This window comes from Ranitomeya variabilis, chromosome 5 (genome assembly GCF_051348905.1).
Source record: "Ranitomeya variabilis isolate aRanVar5 chromosome 5, aRanVar5.hap1, whole genome shotgun sequence".
Classification (NCBI taxonomy): Eukaryota; Metazoa; Chordata; class Amphibia; order Anura; family Dendrobatidae; genus Ranitomeya; species Ranitomeya variabilis.
In genome coordinates, this window is record NC_135236.1 from 259,452,548 (window position 1) to 259,476,784 (window position 24,237).

A 24,237-nucleotide genomic window follows, 5' to 3' on the forward strand; every position below is an offset into this window, starting at 1 on the left:
GGCCACACTTAATGGGAATCTGTCAACAGGTTTTTGCAACAATGTGTCACTTATCAGGCTGTGTTATGGTGTTTACTTATTATGCAGGTTTTATCACCTGGTATTCATCACTGCAAGGACTACAGCAATTGTGCATGCTAGTGAGACTCCACCCCCCTCCTGTGATGAGCAGCTCACTGTTTATATAGACAATGTACATAAAGAGCTGTGGTGTGGGTGGGGTTAGCTTTCTCAGCTCTGCTGCATTCTACATCTAAGGCTGCTTTCACACTAGCGTCGGTACGGGGCGGTCCCGACACACAAAAAAAGTTACATGTAACGTTTTTTTTGTGGCGGCGGTGCGCCAAAACATGACGCAACCGTCGCCCGACGGTTGCAACGTGTGGCACTGCGTCGCAATGCATCGGTAATGTTAGTCTATGGGGAAAAAACGCATCCTGCAGACAACTTTGCAGGATGCGTTTTTTCTCCTAAACGACGCATTGCGACGTGCAGCCAAAAACGCTAGTGTGAAAGTAGCCTAAGACTCTGATTATGTCACAACTGCTGCACCCAGTAAATAAAGTAATACATTACTGGAATCAGGGCCTCTTTTCCTACATTATGCTACTCTCAAATGAGGTAGCAAAAATCTGTTGACAAATTCCCTTTAATAATGGCATGAAAGCCGATACAATAATCAAAACTGAGCTTGTAAAAATTTGTTAAAGTGAAATAGCAAAAATCTTACAGGGATCGAGCAACTTGTTTCAGGTTATCAGGACTTGTTGGATTCAAGATTGCACATGTTTGGAAAAGTTCAAGAGATTCCTGGATTTTCCCTTCTAATCTTAAGATCAACGCTAGAAAGAAAAAAAAATAAAATTATGAAATTGCTACAATAATAACCTGATTAATATATCATACAATGTTAGAGTTGGCAGGGACCTCCTGGGTTACCTGGTCCAACCCCCTGCTCAACGCAGGATTCACTAAATCATCCCAGACAGATGTCTGTGCAGCCTCTGTTTGAAGACTTCCATTGAAGGAGACCTCACCACCTCTTGTGGCAGCCTGTTACTCATTGATCACCCTCACTGTCAAAAAGTTTTTTCTAATATCTACTCTGTCTCCTCCCATTCAGTTTCATCCCATTGCTTCTAGTCTTTCCTTGTGCAAATGAGAATAAAGATGATCCTTCTACAATGTGACAGCCCTTGGGATATTTGTAGACAGCTATTAAGTCTCCTCTCAGTCTTTTTTGCAAGGTAAACATTCCCAAATCCTGTAAGGGTATGTGCACACGTTGCGGATTTGGCCCTGCGGATCCGCAGCAGTTTTCCATGCCTTGCACAGTACCATGTAAACCTATGGAAAACCAAATCCGCTGTGCACATGCTGCAGAAAATTCCGCGTGGAAACGCTTCAGTTCCGCAGCATGTCAATTCTTTGTGCGGATTCCGCAGGGTTTTACACCTGTTCCATAATTGGAATCCGCAGGTGTAAAAAGCACAAAATCGGAATACAATCCGCAGATAATCCACGGTGAATCCGCGTGGAAAAATCTACAATGGAATCCGCAACTTGTGTACATAGCCTAACCGTTCCTCATAGGACATGGTTTGCAGACCGGTCACCATTCTGGTCGCTCTTCTCTGAACTTGCTCCAGTTTGTTGATATCTTTTATTAAAATGTGGTGCCCAAAACTGCCCACAGTATTCCAGCTGAGGTCTGACCAAAGAGGAGTAGAGGGCAATAATGACTTCACGTGATCTAGTCTGTATGCTTCTGTTACTACATGTGATCTAATATGGAGTAACTGAATATAGAAAGCAGGTGAAAGAATAAACTATTCAGCTACATTAGAGAAAAAAGGCATAAAATGTAAGAAATCAGGCAACTAAATAATAAATCTAGTGGTAAAGGAATTGTGAACAGAACAAAGAACAGCTAGGTGGCTTATATGTTTTCATGTACATCTTTTTTCTTCTTACCTTGCACATAGACAGCATATTCACACACACCCTCTGTAGCCTGGAGCTGCTCCTTAATCGCAGCCTGGAAATATACATAATTAATATCAAGTCCATTGCTATAGAATCATGGCCATCTATGGTCTCCAAGGCCTATGCTAACTTTGTGATACATACAGCATATATTTTACATTAATATTTATGTAAGAGTCACACCAGCATTATCACACAATTCATTAAAGGGGTTGTCCGGCCTTAAGGTACAAGTCTGCAGTCACTCTCTGTGACAGCAGACTTGTGAATCCTCCTATCACACGCACTGTATGCTGTGAAGATTCTCTGGCACCAGGTCACATGCCGAATAGACGTGTGCGGCCTAGCTCAATGCAGGTGTATTGAAGGAGGCAAGACACAATCTAGTCGGAATGGGGCCGGAAGTATGCACATCGTCACATGACAGTCTGCTCCCCTCGCCGCCACTGTGCATGCGCTGCGAGGATTCACAAGTCTGCAGTCACATACAGTTACTGCAGACTTGTGCCCTAAAGCTGAACAATCCCTTTAAGGGATAGAAAACACTTATTATTGCCTTATTGAGATGTCTGTTTTTTCAAGCATGTGTGTTGGATAAGATTTTTATCAGTGTTTGCCCAGTGTGCCATTTATTACCATCAATGATTTTCTCATATGCTAAGAGAAAAAAATGCAAAGGTCCTCCTTCCTACAATGTTAAAAATGGAGAGCACATGGATGGTATCTGTGTGCAAGCAGCCATTTGCAAAGCTCCATAGAATTGCAAGAGTTTGATCTTCGCTTCGAACCAAAAAATGAAAACATATCTCTATGATTTTTCTGTGGACACACGGCTTGCAATAAATAAAAAAAATAAATGGACATGTGAACAGCTATATAGAATATAATGGGTACGTGTTGTAACTGGGTAAAGCACAGATAAAAAAGACGTCTGAATGAGGCCTGAGATTCATTGTGATCCTTTGCCCTGATCCTCTCTCTCCATATTGTGTATGTCAGGTCTCCAGTTTAACTGAATGCGATAATGCAATAAATCACATTATTCTGGCCATGAAAAAAATACAAAACTGACGTCATAGAAGCAATGCAAGTGTGAATAAGGAATCAATAACAACTCACTTTACAAGCCTCGTAATCTTTATGGACATAGTGCAGGTGAATGAGCCAGTTTCTTCTTTCCAGGATAGGGAGTTCTGCAACTGAAAATAATTTATAATAATAATAATCTTTATTTTTATATAGCGCTAACATATTCCCCAGCGCTTTACAGTTTGCACACATTATCATCGCTGTCCTCATTGGGGCTCACAATCTAGATTCCCTATCAGTATGTCTTTGGAATGTGGGAGGAAACCGGAGTACTTGGAGGAAACCCACGCAAACACGGGGAGAACATACAAACTCCTTGCAGATGTTGTCCTTTGTGGGATTTGAACCCAGGACTCCAGCGCTGCAAGGCTGCAGTGCTAACCACTGAGCCACCATGCTGCCCTATTATAATAAGTCGCCCTATTATAATAAGTCACACCACAACTATTTGCATTTTTAAAAGTAAAAGAGGATTTGGGGTATTTTCCGTAAAATCCCTTTCTTGACATTGGGGGACACAGTAGACCATGGGTTTGTGCTGCTTCCATTAGGAGCCTAACACTAGGCAAAAAATTAGCTCCTCCTCGGCAGGGTACACCCATCAACTGGAACAAAGCTATTCAGTTGGGGAGAAAGCAGTAGGAGAAGCAACAAGAACAACTAAGACAAACCCCAACATATACACAACAGGGCGGGAACTGTGTCCCCCAATAAAGATTTAGAGAGAGGGATTTTACCTTAAGTAACCAAAATCCTCTTTTGTCTAATGCTTCATTGAACATAGGAGACCATGGAACATCCTAAAGCAGTTCCAAGGCTGGGAAAAGAGAACTGAAGAATGCCCAAAACAGGTCTAGGTCCAGGCGACGGCTACTAGCAGAAGCTTCCTAACTAAGCTCACCCGAGGCACAGGTGTGTACTCTGTAGGACTTCAAAAAGGTGTGCACAGAGGACTATGTAGCAGCCTTGCAGAACTGAGGCAAAGAGGCCTGATGAACCACCAAGAGTAACCATATATTTTATTGATAACAGAGATAAAATACTAAATTTATTTATCTTAATCTTAAAACCATGAAACAGCCACAAACAGTTATTCACAAACCATATCACACAACCGTGCACTCTAGATATCCCCTGCAATATTAGTCCTATATCAATTTCTGCCTGTCAGTGGAGGTTGACACCCTAAATAATAATACGAGATTGGCGCCCCCACTCACCGTCGGCTGGCCCTATATCTCCTGGAATGAGTCCTAATTAAAGTGTCTCATACGGGCCAACAGGTATACTTGACAGGAAAAGAGGGATTTTTGGTACTTACCGTAAAATCTCTTTCTTGGAGCCTTCATTGGGGGACACAGGACAACCATGGGTGTATGCTGCTGCTGCTAGGAGGCTGACACTATGCAAAAAAAGGAAAAAGGCGTAGCTCCTCCCCGGCAGTATACACCCACCGACAGGCACCAAGCACCTCAGTTAGTGCAAAAAGCAGTAGGAGAAGCGACAGAACTCATAACAATAAAAGTACCAACTCAACTAGGGTCTCCAGGCCCCAAACACGGTACCAGAACAAACCAGTAGGGAGGGTGCTGTGTCCCCCAATGAAGGCTCCAAGAAAGAGATTTTACGGTAAGTACCAAAAATCCCTCTTTCTTTATCGCTTCATTGGGGGACACAGGACAACCATGGGACGTCCAAAAGCAGTCCCGGAAAAGGGTGGGTAGAAAGGAAAAGAGAAAAGGTCTCAGGTCGGCCGGTGTGCGACCGCCGCCTGCAGTACCTTCCTACCAAGACCTGCATCGGACGAGGCTTGGGTATGAACCCGATAGAACCTTGTAAACGTGTGCAAAGACGACCAGGTTGCGGCCTTGCAAACTTGTAAGGCGGAGGCCTGGTGGCGAACAGCCCAAGAAGCTCCGACAGCTCTGGTGGAGTGAGCTCGCACCCCCGGGGGAGGACGTGCCTCATGAACACGCTACGATTCTGAAATTGCCGAGCGAATCCAGCGCAAAATGGTGGATTTAGACGCTTGAAAGCCCTTCCGACGACCTTCAGAAACGACAAGGAGAGAATCGGATTGACGGAAGGGAGCGGTTCTAGAAAGATAGACCCGAATGGCCCTGACCATGTCAAGCTTGTGAAGAGACTTCTCCAAAGGATGAGCCGGAGAAGGGCAAAATGATGGAAGGACAATGTCTTCGTTGATGTGGAAAGCCGAGACCACCTTGGGAAGGAATTCAGGAATCGGTCGAAGAACGACCTTATCCTGATGAAGAATCAGGAAAGGGGAACGACATGACAGGGCTGCCAACTCGGAGACCCTCCTGATGGATGTAATGGCAATGAGGAAGGTGACCTTCCAAGAGAGAAGGGAAAAGGGCACATCATGAAGAGGCTCAAAGGGAGCAGCCTGAAGAGCGCCAAGGACCAGGTTAAGGTCCCAAGGTTCCAAGGGAGGACGGAAAGGAGGGGCGATATGCACAACTCCTTGTAGAAAAGTCCGAACATGGTGAATGGAGGAAAGGTCACTCTGGAAGAGAATCGACAGAGCGGACACTTGTCCCTTGAGTGTGCTGAGGGATAAGCCCGAATCGAGACCAGACTGGAGGAAACCGAGAAGATCCGGAAGAGAAAAGGACATTGGAAAAACTTCATTGGTTTCGCACCAGCGAAAGAACGCTTTCCAGTACCTATGGTAGATACGGGAAGAAGCCGGTTTTCTGGCTCTGATCATGGTCTGTATGACCTGGGAAGAGAGACCAGAGTTTTTCAAGACTGCGGCCTCAACGGCCATGCCATTAAACTCAGCGACTGAGAACTCTGGTGGTAGAGAGGTCCCTGCGAGAGGAGATCTAGCCGATCCGGGAGTCTCCAAGGAGTGTCCGCGAGCATGTTTACGAGCTCGGCGTACCACAGCCGCCTTGGCCAGTCCGGCGCTATCAGTATGACTGGAATCCCTTCCAACTTGATCTTCTTTACCACCCTTGCAATCAAGGGGAGGGGTGGGAACAGGTAGGGAAACTGAAACTGGGACCATGGAATTACCAGAGCGTCGTGGCCGACGGCAAGAGGATCCCGGGACCTGGCGACAAACTGAGGGACCTTGTGGTTCATCCGGGACGCCATAAGATCGACGTCTGGCGTACCCCAGCAGAGGCAAATTTGATTGAAGACTGCGGGGTGGAGAGACCACTCGCCCGCTGCTAGGCCCTGGCGACTGAGAAAGTCGGCTGCCCAGTTTTTGACCCCGGGGATATGAACGGCTGATATGGCCGGAACGTGGTGTTCCGCCCTCCGAAGAATCTTTGCCACTTCTGCCATTACTTGGCCGCTGCGAGTCCCGCCCTGGTGGTTTAAGTACGCCACGGCCGTGGCGTTGTCCGACTGGATGCGGACGGGAAGATTCGACAGAAGAGACTGCCAGCGGATTAACGCAAGGAAGATTGCCCTGATCTCCAGAAGGTTGATGGGAAGGAGAGCTTCCTGGGTGGTCCAACGGCCCTGAGCCGTGTGTTGTCGGAAGACTGCTCCCCACCCGAGAAGGCTGGCATCGGTGGTGATGACCTGCCACTGAAGGGGAAGAAATGATCTTCCTCTCAGGAGAGAGGAAGACAACGTCCACCAGGTTAGGGACTGACGGACCAGGAGAGGAAGGTGGACGGGACGGTCCAGGGAGTCCAAGGACCTGTTCCAGGTGGATAGGAGGAATAGTTGGAGGGGGCGGGTGTGGAACTGGGCGAAAGGAACAGCCTCCATGGAGGCCACCATCTTTCCCAGGACTCCCATGTAGAAACGAAGTGACTGAGGGGCTGGGCGTTTGATAAGGCGGACCGCCTTGAGGAGTACTGAGAACTTGTCCTCTGGGAGGAAGACCCGAGCTAAGTTCGTGTCGAACACCATGCCCAGGAAGGACAGTCGTTGGGATGGAATCAGAGAGGATTTGGTCCGGTTGATAATCCAGCCGAGACGGGTCAGGGTGTCCAGGGAGACCTGGAGACTGTGGGCACAGTCTAGACGAGAGGACCCCTTGATCAACAGATCGTCCAGGTAGGGGATAACGAGGATCCCCCTGGAACGAAGGAGGGCCATCACCGCCGCCATGATTTTGGTGAAGACCGTGGGGGCAGACGCTAAACCGAAGGGGAGAGCCGTGAACTGGTAGTGATTGTCCCCGACAGCAAACCGAAGGAATCTCTGATGCCGTACGCAGATGGGGACATGAAGGTACGCATCTTGGATGTCGACCGAGCAGAGGAACTCCCCGGGTTCCATGGCGGCGATCACTGACCGCAGGGATTCCATTCTGAAGTGGCGAGGTCGGACGTGGCGGTTCGAAAGCTTCAAATCCAGGATAGGGCGAAGAGACCCGTCCTTCTTTGGGACTACAAAAAGGTTCGAGTAGAACCCGCAAAAACGGTCTTCGGAAGGAACGGGAATTACGACTCCGGTGGCGACCAGAGACGTTACGGCTTGAAGCAAGCCGGGTAAATGGGACGGTTGCTTTGGGGGGCGAGAGAGAAAGAAGCGCTTTTCCGGGAGGGTAGAAAATTCGATCTTGTACCCGGAGGTGATAATCTCTCTGACCCAGGCGTCGCTGATCACTGACAGCCAGGTGTCTTTGAAGAGAAGAAGCCTGCCTCCCACCCTGGAAAGACTCCCAGGTGGGGGCGACCCGTCACTTGGAACAGTATCTGTTGGAACGAGGTCCGGAAGACCTGGGAGGTGGAGCCCTGGATCTCCACATGGGAGCTGGCTTGTAAGAGGGTTTTCTACGTTCACCCGTGGTAGCAGGTCGCTCTTGTTGTGAAGAGGAATCTGAGGCTGCAAACGGACGAAAGGGGCGAAATGTTCGAGGAGCCTTTGGGTTAAAGAAGCGTTTTGGCTTGGACTGGGGGAGAGAGGTACTCTTGCCCCCAGTCGCGTCTGAGATAATTTGATCCAGACGAGCGCCAAAAAGCCTGGAACCTTGAAACGCCAAGTTGGTGAGAGACTTTTTGGAAGTAGCATCTGCATTCCATGCTTTGAGCCAAAGAATGCGGCGCATAGCGACAATGTTGCTGCTTGCCCTGGCTGAACAGGCTGCTGCATCTAAGGAGGCAGTGATAAGGTATTTCCCTGCATGGTTAATCTGGTCGGCGAGGTCAGCCAGCTCGGTAGGGGAGGCCGAAGCCAAAATGCCTCGGCGGAGAATCTTGGCCCAGGCAGATATGGCCTTAGCCACCCATGTGGAAGCAAAGCTGGGGCAGAGGGAAGCACCCGTTGCCTCAAAAGCTGATTTGGCCAGCGCCTCAATTTGTCTGTCCGATGCGTCCTTAAGCGACACCCCGTCCGGTAAGGAGAGAACAGTCTTGGAGGAAAGACGGGAGATCGGTGGATCGACCTTGGGAGATTCAGCCCACTTGGAGAGAAGATCGGCGCTAAAGGGATAGAGCACGTCCAGATGTTTTCTACCCGAAAAACGTTTTCCAGGATGTTCCCAGTGTTTAGACAGGGTAGACTCAAACTCCTCATGGGTAGGAAAGGAGCGAGAGGGATGCTTCACCCGCTTAAAGGAGACAGAGGAATCCTGGGGGGAAACCTCGTCTTGTTTTAGTTTGAGGGTTAGCGATATAGCCGAAATAAGACTATCTACGACACCCTGCATGCTAGAAGTCTGGTCTGAATCGGAGTCAGAACCGGACTGGGAATCCACATCAGACCCAATGTCCTCCTCCGAAGAGGGGAATTGGGAGGATGAGAGCAGCTTGAGCGCTGCGGAGGGACCTGGAGAACCAGACGAAGAGCCAGACAGAGTCCTCTTTCTAGAGCGGCTGGCTGATTTGTCTCCCTGTGGTTCAGGGTCAGGTGCGGCCGACTCGCCATGGAAGACGGTCGGAGCGCTGGTGGCTGAGGGCTGTGGAAGACGTTCAAGCGCCTGGACCAGGGACTGAGATACCTTAGTCAAATCAGAGACCGACTGCGAGATAGCAACGGCCCACTCAGGGGGAGGGAGAGCGCCCCCATCCCGAGAGTCAGAAGCTTCCTGCGGGGCAGACATGGCAGGAGGACTGCAGGACTGGCAGAGAGGCGACGATTGGCCTACAGACAACTTTATCTTACAACGAGCACAGGCGTAGTGAGTTATGGTAGGTTTGGTAAGGGAGGCTACAGAAGAGTTGGACATAAGGATATTCTGCAGCACTATACTACAGAAAAGGCTAAAGGGTCTACAGTGGTATGGATAATACCAGGGAGGGGCCAATATAGCGTCGCAATCCTACCGCACCGCAGAGCAGAGTTGTCTGTGTCCCCCAACACACGATGTCTCCTGTGCACGGAGCTGCTGAAGCAGGAAGTGCCAGCAGAGAAGAAGGGGCGGTGCTGTACTGAGAGGAATAAGCCAAGGCTCCTGATAGGGCCGCACCGAAAGGGAAGGGTGTGCCCGGGATGCAAAAGCCCCTCTGAGTGGAGGAGGAAAAGAGCGCCGAAAAAGGAGGGGGCGTGGCCTATCGTAGGGGGCGTGGCCAGTCGTGAAAGTAAAAGTAAAAAACGGACGTGACTGTGTGAAAGCACTGTACATTTAGACAGGGAAATACTGCTGCGGGGGAGCGGCTGCTGAAGCGCTGGTACCTTCATGTTCCGGTTCCACAGGTAGAAGGAGAGAGGATCGACCAGGGGCCCGATGAGAGAGGGGTCGCTGGAACAGAATCCTTCATCCAGAAGACGGCCTCGACCCCAAAACAAGGGGGAGGGTCACCGCTGGTGACCAACGTCTTCCTCTCAGCCCTCTCCGAGGAGAGGGGTGAGGGGGACTGTTTGGCAAGGACCGCCACCATAAAGACCCTGGAGCACCTGGGAGGGTGACAGGGGATAATGTCCTGCCGGCGGTCTGAGAACTGCGATGCGGACGACACCACACTGCTCGCTCAGCCGCCCTCCTGGGGAGGCAGGGTGGAAGATTGCACCCTGAATCCCTGAATGCTGTATCTGAAAAAGAAAGCCAAAATGTTAATAAAAACAACAAAACCTGTAAAGGAAACAAGATTAGCAGCGGATCTGAAGATCCAGGTCCGCCTCCTACAGACACTAAGCACAAACTGAGGTGCTTGGTGCCTGTCGGTGGGTATATACTGCCGGGGAGGAGCTACGCCTTTTTCCTTTTTTGCATAGTGTCAGCCTCCTAGCAGCAGCAGCATACACCCATGGTTGTCCTGTGTCCCCCAATGAAGCGATAAAGAAATATAAATAGACTTAAGCCAAATGAGAATGGCATAATTAGAACAGGGTGCAGTACACGGACAAAGACAATAGTGCAAAAACAAAAAAGTGCATGTGAAAACAAACAATACTAACTCACACTGTCCCTTGCTGATATTTACCTGCTTACCTGCGGGGGTTGGCACCCTACTTGTCAGCAGATATGGCGCCCCCACTCAGCGGTATATATTGATATATACTGTTAACCTAATGGGTTAACTGAGTGATAACCATGTCTAGAGCTGATAATTAAAGGCAATGTGAAAAGTATCAATCCTCAGCTCTGATTACCAGCTGAAAGTAACACACAAATGCAAGGCATGACAGTAGTGAGTAAGAAACATGATACTTATCAACAGATGATGGCTTATACGCCTCTACGCGTTTCACCTCAACGGATCATCAGGAGGCCATGATATGTAGAGGCCTGATGATGAACAGCCCAGGAAGCCCCCCCAATGCACGTGTGGAGTGAGCCTTGACCCCAGGCGAGGGCAGCCTATCCTGTGCCCAATAAGCTTCCAGGATGGCAGAACGGATAAAGCGGGAGATTGTGGCCTTGGGGGCTGGAAGACCTCTGTGGTGACCCTCGAGAATCACAAACGGAGCCAGTGAATCTGAAGGATGACGTTCTGCAAAGATATAGACAGAGCTATGACAAGATCCAACTTGCGGAGAGACTGCTCCTGAGGAGTTGAAAAAGGAAAGATGGATGGGAAAATGATGTTGTTGAAAACAAGAAAGGGCGAATGGCAGGAAGCACCAGCTCATTGACATGCCTGATGGAGTTCATTGCCACTAGAAATGCAACTTTCTAGGAGAGCCAGGACAATGAGATAACTCAAAGAGTTTCAAGAAGATAGGGAAGAATAGAATGAACTCCTTGCAAGAAAGTCCTGACTTGCGAACAGGAAGGTACATTCTGTACAGGACTGAAAGGGCAGAGACTTGGCCCTTAAGAGAGCTGAGTGATAATCCGGACTTGAGACCTGACTGGAGAAAAGCCACAAGGGAGGGGATTGAGTAGAACATGGGAGCCACCTGGTTAGACTCACACAGGTGAAAAAAGGCTTTCCAAGAACAATGGTAAACTTGGGAAGTTGAGGCTTCCTTGCTTTGAACATGGTTTGAGTAACCTGGCCAGAGAAGCCTGCATCTTTCAGGACTGCGGCTTCAAAAGCCATGCCGTTAAATTGAGAGACTGAATTCTGGTGTAAGAGGGTACCCTGGGAAAGGAGGTCTGGACAATTTTAAAGTTTCCACGGGACATCTGCAATAAGATTGACCATTTCTGTTTACCATGCTCGACTGAGCCCCTCAGGAGCCACAAAGGTGACTGGCACTCCTTCCACCTTGATTTTCTTGATGAGCTGGGGGGGGGGGGGAATCAGTGGCAGAGGTGGAGAAAAGCTATGGAAGGTGAAACTGCAACCATGGAAAAACCAGGGCATCAGAGCCAGTTCCGAGACCTGGACACAAACAGAGGTACCCTGTTGCTTATCCTGAATGCAATTAGGTAGACAATGGGCATACCCCACTGTTGACAGATCTGCCTGAACAACGATGGGTTCAGGAACCACTCGCCTGAGGAGAGGCCCTGATGACTTAGGAAGTCGACGGCCCAGTTGTCCACTTTGGGAATGTGAACTACTGAGATCAAAGACACTCTCTTTTCAACTCAGGCCAGGATTCAAGAGACTTCTGACATGACAGATATGTTTCGGGTTAAGCCCTGTTGATTGATGTATGCCACGGCAGTGACATTGTTGGATTGGTTGTGCACAGGTTGGTCCGTTAGAAGGACCTGCCAGTGCCTGAGGACGAGATAGGCAACTCTGAGCTCCAAAACGTTGATGGGGTTAAGGACTCCTGAGGTATCCAATGACCTTGGACCATGAGGTACTAAAAGACTGCTCTCCAACTGAGCAGGCTGGCGTCCATCGTAACGATCTGCCAGTGTAGCGGTAGGAAGAATCTCCTGTGGCGAACAAAGGAAGAGGCCAGCGACTGTCTTACTTGCGGGAGGAAGGAGGACAGGATGGTCCAGTGATGAAATCTTGTTGTCCCAAGGCTACAGAAATGCCAGCTGAAGACGGATAATTTGAAACTGTGAAGGGAACTGCTTCCATGGCAGCTACCATCTTGCCAAAAACATTCATGCAGCTTTGAAGCGGATAGGGTGATAGGTGTTTGAGAGAATGAATCCCGTAAAGGATTCCTTTTTCTTCAGGAAGAACTCTAGCATGTGAAGTGTCGAAGAGCATGCCTAGTAAAACTAGGCACTGGGACGAGATTAGAGACAACTTTGATGAGCCGGCCCAGGCGAGAGAGCGTGTCGATAGTCAGATGAAGACTCTTACAGCAGTCACAATAGGACAGGGCAGGGCTATCAGCAGATAGTCAAGGTAGAGGATGACTAGAAATCCTTTGGGGTGAAGAAGAGCCATAAAAGAGGCCATGAATGTCGTGAAGACTCTGGGAGCATACGCTAGACCAAAGGGAAGCACCATAAATTGAAAGTGAAAATCTTGAACTGCACAGCACAAGAACCTTTGCTGAGATGCGCAGATTGGAATGAGAAGGTAGGGGTCTTGTATGTCCACTAAACAGAGGAATTATGCAGGCTTCACAAAGGCAATTACCAAAGGGATGGAGTGATTCCATCCTGAAGTGGCGAAGCCGCAATAATTTGTTTAGGAGTTTGAGGTCCAGTATAGGACAGACAGAACCATCCTTTCTTGGACCACAAAAAGGTTTGAGTAGAAACCTGAGAAGCGTTCCTCGGAGGGAATGGGAATGATGACACCTGACTGAGTGAGGGAGGAGATTGCCTGAAAAAAAGCGTATACCAGAAAGGGACCCCTTGGGGCCTAGGACTCTAAGAAGCGATAGTGGGGAAGAGATGAGAACTTTATTTTTTAACTGGTGGAGACTACCTCTCTGCCCAGGTGACATCAACTACAGAAAGCCATGTCTCCCTGAATAGAAGACGGCCACCCAGATTGGGAGGATCCCCAGTTGGGGGCCACCCGTCATGCAGAGGAAAATCTGATTGACCTGGATTGGTAGGTTTTGCTTTAATTGCCAAGCACCCACCAGGAGGGAGCTAGCTTAAAGGAAGATCTCCTCTTATCCTGCTGTGAAAGGGGCGGTCTTGAAGTTTAGAAGTTCCAGAGAAAGAAAATTGTGGAAAAAAGAGAAACTGCAGGGTGCATTTCCTAGCTAGTGGATATTTTTGTCTCGGTTGGGAAAGTGAAGTACTCCTCCCTCCAGTGGCGTTTAAGATGATTTGGTCAAGTCTCGTTCCGAACAGCCAAAAGACCCTGGAAGGGGAGACTGGTGAGGGATTATTTGGAGCTTACATCTGCATTCCAGGCTTTGAGCCATAGGGCTCTGCAAATGGCCACGATGTTGCTGAAAGCTAGCACTGAACAGCCGTGGCGTGAAGAGGCGCTGTGAGAAGATAGTTACCCGCATGGGCAATCTCATTGGCGAGATCCTACAGTTCTTCAAAAGGGGCCCCAGAAAGGATGCTGTGACTTGGAGACCCAGGCAGAGGCGAAGGGAGAGCGATGCAGCCTCGAAGGCAGACTTTGCTAACAATTCGATGTGTGTTTCAAGGGTCCTTAATAGAGGTGCCATCCGAAAGATGAAGGATCATATTTGAGGACAATAGTGAAACTGTTCTGATGAAACAAAGATGAAACCCCCTTAAAAACAGGACAAGACAAGTAAAGCAACATACATGTAAAGATTAATTTCACCGAGGAAATACAAACCAATATACAGGAATGCCGGCCTAATACATAAAGCGTCACCTTGCAAATTGAAAACATTAAAATGCAACAAGTGGACATTTTCAGACAGATTTTAGTGGGGTGTGCACTTCTTTAGGACGCTGACTAATCATAAGCAGGCAGCAAGCAACACACCGGGGAAAGAAGAACAAGCTCCCACAATAGCATTGGCAAACAGTCTGCTCTCCTCACTGCAGAGCGAATGACTTGATGGAGCACAGCAGACCTGATTGTGATCCAGCCCTCATTTCCAGCAGTCAATGTGGGGTAAGGAGCAGTACAGCAGAGTTGGCAGCAATACACTTTATTTAGCAATGTTAAAGAAGTTAACCACCATATACGGACTTACATAAATTAGCCGAGCAAAGAGATCCAGAATAAAGTCAAAAAATCAATTGCTTTATTAATAAAATATTTGAACAACATATACAAAAACAGGAGCACCCTAACAAAGTTGAGACGCTTGGTTGCAGCATGTAATAATCATTATAGAAAGCACATACTAATACCCCATAAGTTTCAGATAGCATACATAAAGGTCTATTATCTAATTTAATAAAGGCTACCTAAGTGTGCACATAAAGACACAAAAAGAGATGCATTACCAGAGCTAAAAAGGTGAAGTGATTGCTTTGCCTTATGCCGACCACAGCGTCCCTCCTCACCCCATCTTCATACGATGACGTCCTCTTCTTTGCTTCCTGCTGCGGCTCCTACGCAGGCGTACTTTATCTGCCCTGTTGAGGGGAGAGCAAAGTACTGCAGTGTGCAGGCACTAGGCCTCTCTGACCTTTCCCGGCGCCTGCGCACTGCAGTATTTTGCTCTGCCCTCAACAGGGCAGATAAAGTACGTCTGCGCAGGAGCCACGGCAGGAAGAAAAGAAGTGGACGTCATTGTACGAAGATGGGAGGCGCTGGACCCGGACCGCGATGCACATCGCTTCGGACCGAACTGGGACCGCCCCTGGGTGAGTATAATATAACCTGTTTTTCTCATCTTTCAGGCTACATTGGGGGCTTATCTACAGTATTACAGAATGCTGTAGATAAGCCCCTGATGGCGGTGGCCGCAGCTTATAGGCAAATTTTGGGGTGACAGATTCCCTTTAATAAAACGGTGAAAACAGCGGAAGAATTAGTCAGACCAAATGACATGAAGAGGTTTTTGAAGTGCCCTTCAAGGGTGTTAAAGGCCATTTTCCACTCATCCCATTCTGTGATTCTAATAAGATTATAGGTCTCGCTAAGGTCCAACTTGGAGAGCCATTTTTCTCCAACAATCTGATTATACAAATCTGGAATGAGCGAAAGGTAATCTGATTTAACTCCCAAAAATCTAGACAATAGACAGACCACCATCTTTTTTTCTTTAAAAAAAAAAAAAAGAAAAAAGAAACCTGCAACAACGGGGGAAGAGGAAGGTCTGATAGAGGTTCCTTGGAAGGACTTTCCGCCATATACTCCTTTATGGTGTGTCTTTTGGGACTCAAAAGATTGTATAACCTGGATTTGGGTAGTTTTGCCCCAGGAAGCATGTTAATGTGACAGTCCTAAGCCAGATGAGGAGGCAATTCCCTGGTACCCCTCTTCAGAAATCCCCTCCTCAAAACCGGACAGAAAGGAGGGTAGGGTTTTGGTGGAAACGGTAGAGAGGTGGGAATTAAAACAGTTATTGTTACAGAAATCACTCCATTTTGCCATTTCCCTTAACTGCCAATCTACAATGGGGTCATGCATAACTAACAATGAGAGACCAAGTACAATAGGAGTAGGAAGGCCTTCAACCACATAGCAAGAAATGTGTTCTTCATGAAGGACCCCAGTGTGAAGGCCCAAATTATGCACCACCTGTGTGAAACACCCCTGACCAAGAGGTGCAAAATCAATAGAAGATATGGGGATGGGTTTTGCCAGAACACTACAAAACAAGACATGAGTCCAGGCAAACCGCACATCCACCATACTGCCCCCACCCCCAACTATCAAAAAGAATAGACACCTTTTCAGTTTTCGCACCAACAAACCACTTCTGCAAGTAAGACAAACCGAGAGGTATACATGGAGGAAATGTATAAGCTCAGGTTATAATCCTCCACAGAACCTGCAGTCAGAAGTTTTCCGTCGGTTTCTTTAATTTAAGTGCGGTGGGACATACCCCAATGAAGTGTCCCTTCTGACTACAAAAAAAAACGCATTCTGCGGCAGACCATAGGAGGTCCTTTCCAACTCCATAGGTTCATCAGGACATAAGAGGGAGCAATCCCACCTAGGTAGAACAGTTGGGGAGTGGTCATTGAGGGTCTATCTCTAAGGTTAAAAAAAAAAAACAAAAAAAACTCCCTGACAAAGCGGCAGCGAAACGTGCGTTGAAGTGGTGTGCGGGGGACAGATGAGTGTCAGACAACCTGGTATGTGACCTTCATGTATTGGCATAGATGTTCTTCGCTATTATCTATTGTTGCTGGCCACTTGGTTATCTATAGTGATTCATTATAGCTACCCCGTATATTGCACAGGTCACTTTTGGGATTTATTGTTTATTGATTATATGTTAATCAAGTTCTACATATTAATTATTGTATATGGATTGTTAATAGATAGTGGGTGCACTTTTTCGGCTTTATATTGATTCCACTTGGTATTCATTTTGCATTTTAGCACTAATATGTTGTTTGCACCATTATTACTACACATATTATTTTATTTTTCCCATATTTTTGGAGTAGCCTTTTTATATACAGTACAGACCAATAAGTTGATGAGCTTCAAGAGGTAGTCACCGGGAATGGTCTTCCAACAATCTTGAAGGAGTTCCCAGAGATGCTTAGCACTTGTTGGCCCTTTTGCCTTTATTCTGAGGTCCAGCTCACCCCAAACCATCTCGATTGGGTTCAGGTCTGGTGACTGTGGAGGCCAGGTCATCTGGCGTAGCACCCCATCACTCTCCTTCTTGGTCAAATAGCCCTTACACAGCCTGGAGTTGTGTTTGGGGTCATTGTCCTGTTGAAAAATAAATGATGGTCCAACTAAACGCAAACCGGATGGAATAGAAAGCCGCTGCAAGATGCTGTGGTAGCCATGCTGGTTCAGTATGCCTTCAATTTTGAATAAATCCCCAACAGTGTCACCAGCAAAGCACCCCCACACCATCACACCTCCTCCTCCATGCTTCACGGTGGGAACCAGGCATGTAGAGTCCATCCGTTCACCTTTTCTGAGTTGCAGAAAGACACGGTGGTTGGAACCAAAGATCTCAAATTTGGACTCATCAGACCAAAGCACAGATTTCCACTGGTCTAATGTTCATTCCTTGTGTTCTTTAGCCCAAACAAGTCTCTTCGGCTTGTTGCCTGTCCTTAGCAGTGGTTTCCTAGCAGCTATTTTACCATGAAGGCCTGCTGCACAAAGTCTCCTCTTAACAGTTGTTGTAGAGATGTGTCTGCTGCTAGAACTCTGTGTGGCATTGACCTGGTCTCTAATCTGAGCTGCTGTTAACCTGCGATTTCTGAGGCTGGTGACTCGGATAAACTTATCCTCAGAAGCAGAGGTGACTCTTGGTCTTCCTTTCCTGGGGCAGTCCTCATGTGAGCCAGTATCTTTGTAGCGCTTGATGGTTTTTGCCACTGCAGTTGGGAACACTTTCAAAGTTTGCCCAATTTTTCGGACTGACTGACCCTCATTTCTTAAAGTAATGATGGCCACTCGTTTTTCTTTACTTAGCTGCCGTAATACAACTTGCCGTAATACAAATTCTAACAGTCTATTTAGTAGGACTATCAGCTGTGTATCCACCAGACTTCTGCACAACACAACTGATGGTCCCAACCCCATTTATAAGGCAAGAAATCCCACCTATTAAACCTGACAGGGCACACCTGTGAAGTGAAAACCATTCCTGGTGACTACCTCTTGAAGCTCATCAAGAGAATGCCAAGAGTGTGCAAAGCAAAAGGTGGCTACTTTAAAGAACCTAGAATATAAGACATAATTTCAGTTGTTTCACACTTTTTTATTAAGTATATAATTCCACATGTGTTAATTCATACTTTTGATGCCTTCAGTGTGAATGTACAATTTTCATAGTCATGAAAATACAGAAAAATCTTTAAATGAGAAGGTGTGTCCAAACTTTTAGTCTGTACTGTATATAGGTACATATTACTCACCAGGATGTGTTATGTGACACTGGTGTGTAATCTCTGGATATAGCCAATTTGCATTACTTCTTCTTGGTATGTCTTAGCCATATAGCATTGGTTCATTATAAGGAAGCATTCATTACCTACTAGGCTATACATTAATTATAATAATCTTTATTTTTCTATATTTTTTCTATAGCGCTAACATATTCCGCAGCGCTTTAGTTTGCACACATTATCATCACTTTTCCCGATGGGGCTCACAATCTAGAATTCCTATCAGTATGTTTTTCGAATGTGGGAGGAAATCTGAGAACCCGGAGGAAACCCACGCAAACACGGGGAGAACATACAAACTCCTTGCAGATGTTGTCCTTGGTGCGATTTGAACCCAAAAGGCTGCAGTGCTAACCACTGATCCACCGTGATACTGATACATGCTTCAATATTATGGCAATCTTGCATTACGCCACTGGTATACGTTAATACTACTGACATATTATACAACTTTCTGTACCGGTTATTATAACTTGACCTAGTGCTTAGTATTTACATCTTTGTATCCATGCTGTGATTGTCATTTGAGATCAATAACCACTGAAGAGGGGGATCCATATACTCCTGTCTGTGACACAAAGAAATAAAACTAGGTTTTTCTATTAAAGGGAACCTGTCACCCCCAAAATCGAAGGTGAGCTAAGGCTACTTTCACACTAGCGTCGTTTGCAATACGTCGTAATGCGTCGTTCAGGAGAAAAAAAACGCATCCTGCAAAGTTGTCTGCAGGATGCGTTTTTTCCCCATAGACTTACATTACCGACGCATTGCGACGTATTGCCACACGTCGTGTTTTGGCGGACCGCCGGCAAAAAAAAAACGTTACATGTAACTTTTTTTGTGCGTCGAGTCCGCCATTTTCGACCGCGCATGCGCGGCCGAAACTCCGCCCCCTCCTCCCCGGACCTTGCAATGGGGCAGCGGAAGAGTCGTAAGACTGCTTACGCTGCCCACGTCGGGCATTTATTTCACAGGAAAAAAAAGGAGGAAGATCCAGCTCAACGATGCAGTGAAAAATCCATAACTTTATTCCACTACCGAAATAGCGTGTAAGGATAAAACATCAGCACATTTAAAAACCAAGATCAACACGTTTCTGGTGGCTAAGCACCCTTAATCATGATATTTCACAGCATGTGTCGGTACGTCCGACGCTAGTGTGAAAGCAGCCTAAATCCACCGGCATCAGGGGCTTATCTACAGCATTCTGGAATACTGTAGATAAGCCCCTGATGTATCCTGAAAGATGAGAATAAGAGGTTAGATTATACTCACCCAGGGGCGGTCCCGCTGCTGGTCCAGTCCGATGGGTGTCGCGGTCCGGTCCGGGGCCTCCCATCTTCATAGGATGACGTCCTCTTCTTGTCTTCATGCTACAGCTTTGGCGCAGGCGTACTTTGCCTGCCCTGTTGAGTATTTGGCATGACTTATGGCTCCAAAAGTGCCCACAGCCTAAAAGCTTGTTGATTGGCTGTGCTGCAGCTTTTCAACAAACTTGATTCGGCACCAAACACGAACAGTAAAACATACGTCCGGTAAAAAGTCTGTGTTTTGAGTTCTGTACCAGACAATAGGTGTACGGTACAAACCCCGAACTTTACAGTTCGGATTCGCTCATCCTTATTTGTAAAAGAGAATGCCAAGAATGTGCAAAGCAGTCATCAAAGCAAAAGGTGGCTACTTTGAAGAACCTAGAATATAAGACATAACAAAAAAGTGTGAAACAACTGAAATTATGTACATAATTCCACGTGTTAATTCATAGTTTTGATGCCTTCAGTGTGAATGTACAATTTTCATAGTCATGAAAATACAGAAAAATCTTTAAATGGGAAGGTGTGTCCAAACATTTGGTCTGTACTAATATATATATATATATATATATATATATATATATATATATATATATATATAAATAACAGTTAGCCATAAGATGGCGCCCCCAGTAATTTGCAGGCAAAGTAAAATGTCATGCATGATAAATGGGGTGAACCATAACAAATATCCACAGATGAAGTGTGAAAAAAAAATGGTAAGTAACAAACAATGTTTATGAAGAGAAATAAGGTAAACTATAAACCACATGGTGTGTCACAGAACTGAAATAAGAAGATGGATAATAGTAGATATTTACCAGAATTACACTGTGGCGCCACCGTATGTTGTGTCTTTTTTAATAGATTACTCTTAGGGGGCACTGTTAGGGGCCATTTTTCCCCAACAGCTGCATTCTGCTCCATTCTTCAAACATTAGAGCTGATTGCTATGAGATTACGCATCAGCTTTAGTGTCTGCCGATATACGCTTGTGTCCGGATGTTTTGGTACAGACATTCATGCTTTACTCTGAAACGCTACAGCGTTTCAGAGAAAACATAAAATGACTTCTTCCTGCACAGCTCTGCTTGATTGAAATTTCTGTTCTGATGTGTATTGGGAGACACTTGTAAGTCTAGATAAGCGGGGCAAGGAGAAGCCAGCAGGGATCAGCCACGGTGTTTAGTTATTCTAGTCCCCAACAATGTTTTCCCTCATAAGCCACAGGTTCCAAAGCGAGACAATAAAATAATCTCCCTGATTCATACTGCCATTGTTTCAGGCAGCATAAATTAAATGGCAGGTTCCCCGTGAAGATTGCAATGGTGTATGATAATGGAAGTGATCACATTGATATCCAACAAATTTAGATTTTTGGCAGCTTTAATGTTCTGGACTCATCAAATTGGCTAATTCAATGCAAATACATTCATCATTTCCATTCAACAGAAGGTAACAATACAACAAGAATGATGTGACAGAAATAAAGAAATATGAGCAATCTCCCACCTTTTTTAGCACGAGGTTGTCTCAAATTTGTAGAATCAGATGGAACCTGTGAAATAAAGTCAGAGAATGATTTAACAATATACCGTGATAATGGTCATCAGTTCTGGACTGAGGGATCTGAGAGAAATGGGAACAGTGGTGATAAATGCAAGTTGATAAGCTCTGTTATGGCAGCAAGATGGCTGACTCTATTATGGAGGGCCTAAAACAACGTGGACACCGAGCACCACCATACTATGAACCTTTTTCCTTTCATCAAAAAAGAAGTGAAACAATTCACCTCCTTTACATCCTTACATCCTGTTTATTATCTGGATTTAAATGTGTTGTACATAAGAAAATGACCAAAGCTACAGCACAAAATTTATGAAAACCCGGAATTTATTTCTTTATGTATGTAGTGAGATTGCACAAACAGGAAATATGAAGAGCGCTTAAGCATTTCAGGCCCAACTAGCCCTTAATCACAACAACCATGATTATGGTTGTTTCCATCTGCTTATTCACTGCCTACCAAGCAACCGTGCGATCAACGGGAGCAGGCGAGCTGAAATGTCATCTCTCGCTATGTAAAGGTGTTGTACAGGATTAGTTCGGGTTCATACGGATGTCTTGGTCCAATCACGGACCTCAATGCACGGACTGGCAGTGGGTTTCCCAACAGGAGCATGACAGCTTCATATATTTTGATGAGGCGTTCATGCTCAGGTCCATGAATTGTGGATCATGATCAGACCGAGATCCATGGATGTTTCCATGATGTCTTAGCCAAGCAGGACTGCTTCCTTCCAAACAGTGCCACACCTGTCTCCACAGGTCATGTCTGGCATTGCACGCAGCTCCATTGACGTCAATAGGGCTGAGCTGCAATACCACACACAACTTATAGATACGGTAAGTATGTTGCCGGTTTTGGAAGAAAGCTTACATGGATTTTAAATGGTGGACAATCCTTTTAATCTGTGTTACTCAAGTAGGTATCTATCCCAGGTTGCCCAACATTCAGACTATAAAGCTCTGTTCACACTGGGACTTCCATAAACAAAAGTGAAGCAAAGAATACACCCTAGAGGACGTGTGTTTTTTGTTTAAATGAGTTTCTCTCATCATAAAATATGGTTAAAATTGCAAAATGCTAATAAATAAATTTACCTGCTATTAAAAATCTTCTCCATTCTCAAGAACAGAGGAATTTTTAATTCTACTGTTTACAGCTCACAGCTTAGTTACCGACCCCCACTGCAGTCTATCAGAGGTGGCCGGATTCCACCTCTGATAGAGTATTTACTAACGCACACGTCCAGAGAGCTGTTTTTACGCTGAGCTAAGATTGGCCAACAGAAAGCGTTTACAAGCTGTGATACTCTCTAAAAGGGGTGCTACTAGCTACTAACCAAGCAGGGTTCTTTTTTTGCAATTTTTAAATGTCATCTTTAACTTTAGGCCTTTTAGAGATCATTTCCTCATAACAGTAATTTTGCCAAGGGGTGCCCAAACTTTTACATGTTACTGTATCTCTTCAGGGGAAGACATGACCAGGCTTGCTACATTCTCCCATCCGTGTGTTACCATCCAGAGACACGGACCCATATTTCTCTCAAGAGTCATCCTAGTTGCCTCCCAGCTGCTTCTGCTCTTTTCCCGCATCCATTGTAATTCACTACAGCAGGTAAAATGTCTAATTGCCTCTATGTTTTCTGTGTTGCTTCCAGTTTCTATGGATCCCCATAAATGGCCGAGCGTGATCCACAAATAGGATGAAGCAGGATATGCCCTGAGTCACACTGATCCGTAGTGTTTCTAATCTGATGTGTGCATGGATCAATTAAACTCTACGGGGCCATGTTCTGTCAGAGAAGGGAAAAAACAGGATGTGTCACATGGAGGTGTGTATTTAGCCTTACACTGTCATCATTGGATCGCTGGCTGCGAAAATGCAAATCTAAAGATTATATTGTGTTGTTTCCAGGGAGACGGTCCTCAGCCTCCTGATGAACCCCATAACATTACACGGGATGACAACAGTTTTTTCTCTGTATGGCGCGGCCTTACAAGCCTGGACTGCATGACTACTCCTGAGACTGGCCCCGCCCCTATGACTGTTCACACGGATCTGCCATTTACAACTTTATTATTTCTTTTATGTTGCAAAGAACAATCTAGGGGATGTGTCAATACATGGATGCCCGTCCTGTAGCGCTGGTGTCCAGTCTGTATGGCTGATGACAGGTGCTCGGCCTCACTCAGAGCCACAGCTATGAGCTGATAAGGGAACCTCCCCACATATTACAGATGGCCTCCTGATTCTCCAGCAGCACTGCTCTCCCCACAGTGTGATCACAGCACACAAGACCGCAGCCTTCATACACCTCCGACCACACAGAAAGCAACACTAAGGGCAGGAGCATCAGCTAAATGTTTCCCACTCCATCACCCGCACCACACAGCAGATCTAATGGCCGCAAATAAACCTGCGCTACACAGCCTTGTACTACACCAGCGATCCCCGCTAATGTCAGCGCCATCCGTTACCGCAGTCACTGTGTCCTCCGCCATCACTATAGACAGGATAAAGTAGCGGCTTAGTTTCCAAGACAACACAATGACATCACTTCCGGTGATTGCACTTGTCTTTCCGTACCGCGGAAACATCGATAAACAACTCTGGTTCCGCTCTCTGCCTGAGAGACTGTCGCCTGCGCACGGCGCCGGGGAGTTCTGTCCCTGTGAGGCCAAACGTGCATGATGCTTTATATCGTGGTGGCCGAAAACACGACACTGATAGCCAAAGTATTGCTAAAATCGCCCCCTAAAGATGGAGACCCCAACAATAATTAACACTGTGCAATGAGATGTTCACATCCACGATTACTTCTATATTACATATTAAAAAGTATATCAATGGTTAATGGGTTATTACAAAAATCGCTATCTCCTTTCTGGGGTATAGGGCATTACTCGCTGATTGCTGGGGGTCCGGCGTATGGGGCGCTGCAGAGAGCTGTCTTCATTATGGCGGAGGTGCGCATGCCCATCTCGGTTCCATTCATTGTCTATGGGACTGACGGAGATAGCGGGCTTTGTAATAGCTGTAATAACATGAACAGC

The 24,237-nt window shown here is 46.4% G+C and overlaps 1 protein-coding gene across 6 annotated transcripts in view; it reads right to left on the reverse strand.

The window, feature by feature from the left end:
- The window catches only part of BBS4 (Bardet-Biedl syndrome 4), a 53,943-nt gene extending 30,094 nt beyond the window's left edge, over positions 1 to 23,849 (reverse strand). The window contains exons 1-5 of one of the 6 annotated variants that reach the window (XM_077264127.1): positions 23,662 to 23,849; positions 21,130 to 21,175; positions 3,106 to 3,185; positions 1,975 to 2,038; positions 731 to 842 (exon numbers count right to left, since the gene is read on the reverse strand). In XM_077264127.1, the coding sequence (XP_077120242.1) occupies positions 731 to 842; positions 1,975 to 2,038; positions 3,106 to 3,185; positions 21,130 to 21,175; positions 23,662 to 23,781 (422 nt within the window). In that variant the 5' untranslated portion in view covers positions 23,782 to 23,849. Of the gene's footprint in view, positions 1 to 730; positions 843 to 1,974; positions 2,039 to 3,105; positions 3,186 to 21,129; positions 21,176 to 23,600 lie in introns of all 6 variants that reach the window. The other 5 variants (XM_077264124.1, XM_077264128.1, XM_077264126.1 and 2 more) reach the window with 5 other exon arrangements.
- Between the last annotated feature and the right edge of the window lie 388 nt (positions 23,850 to 24,237).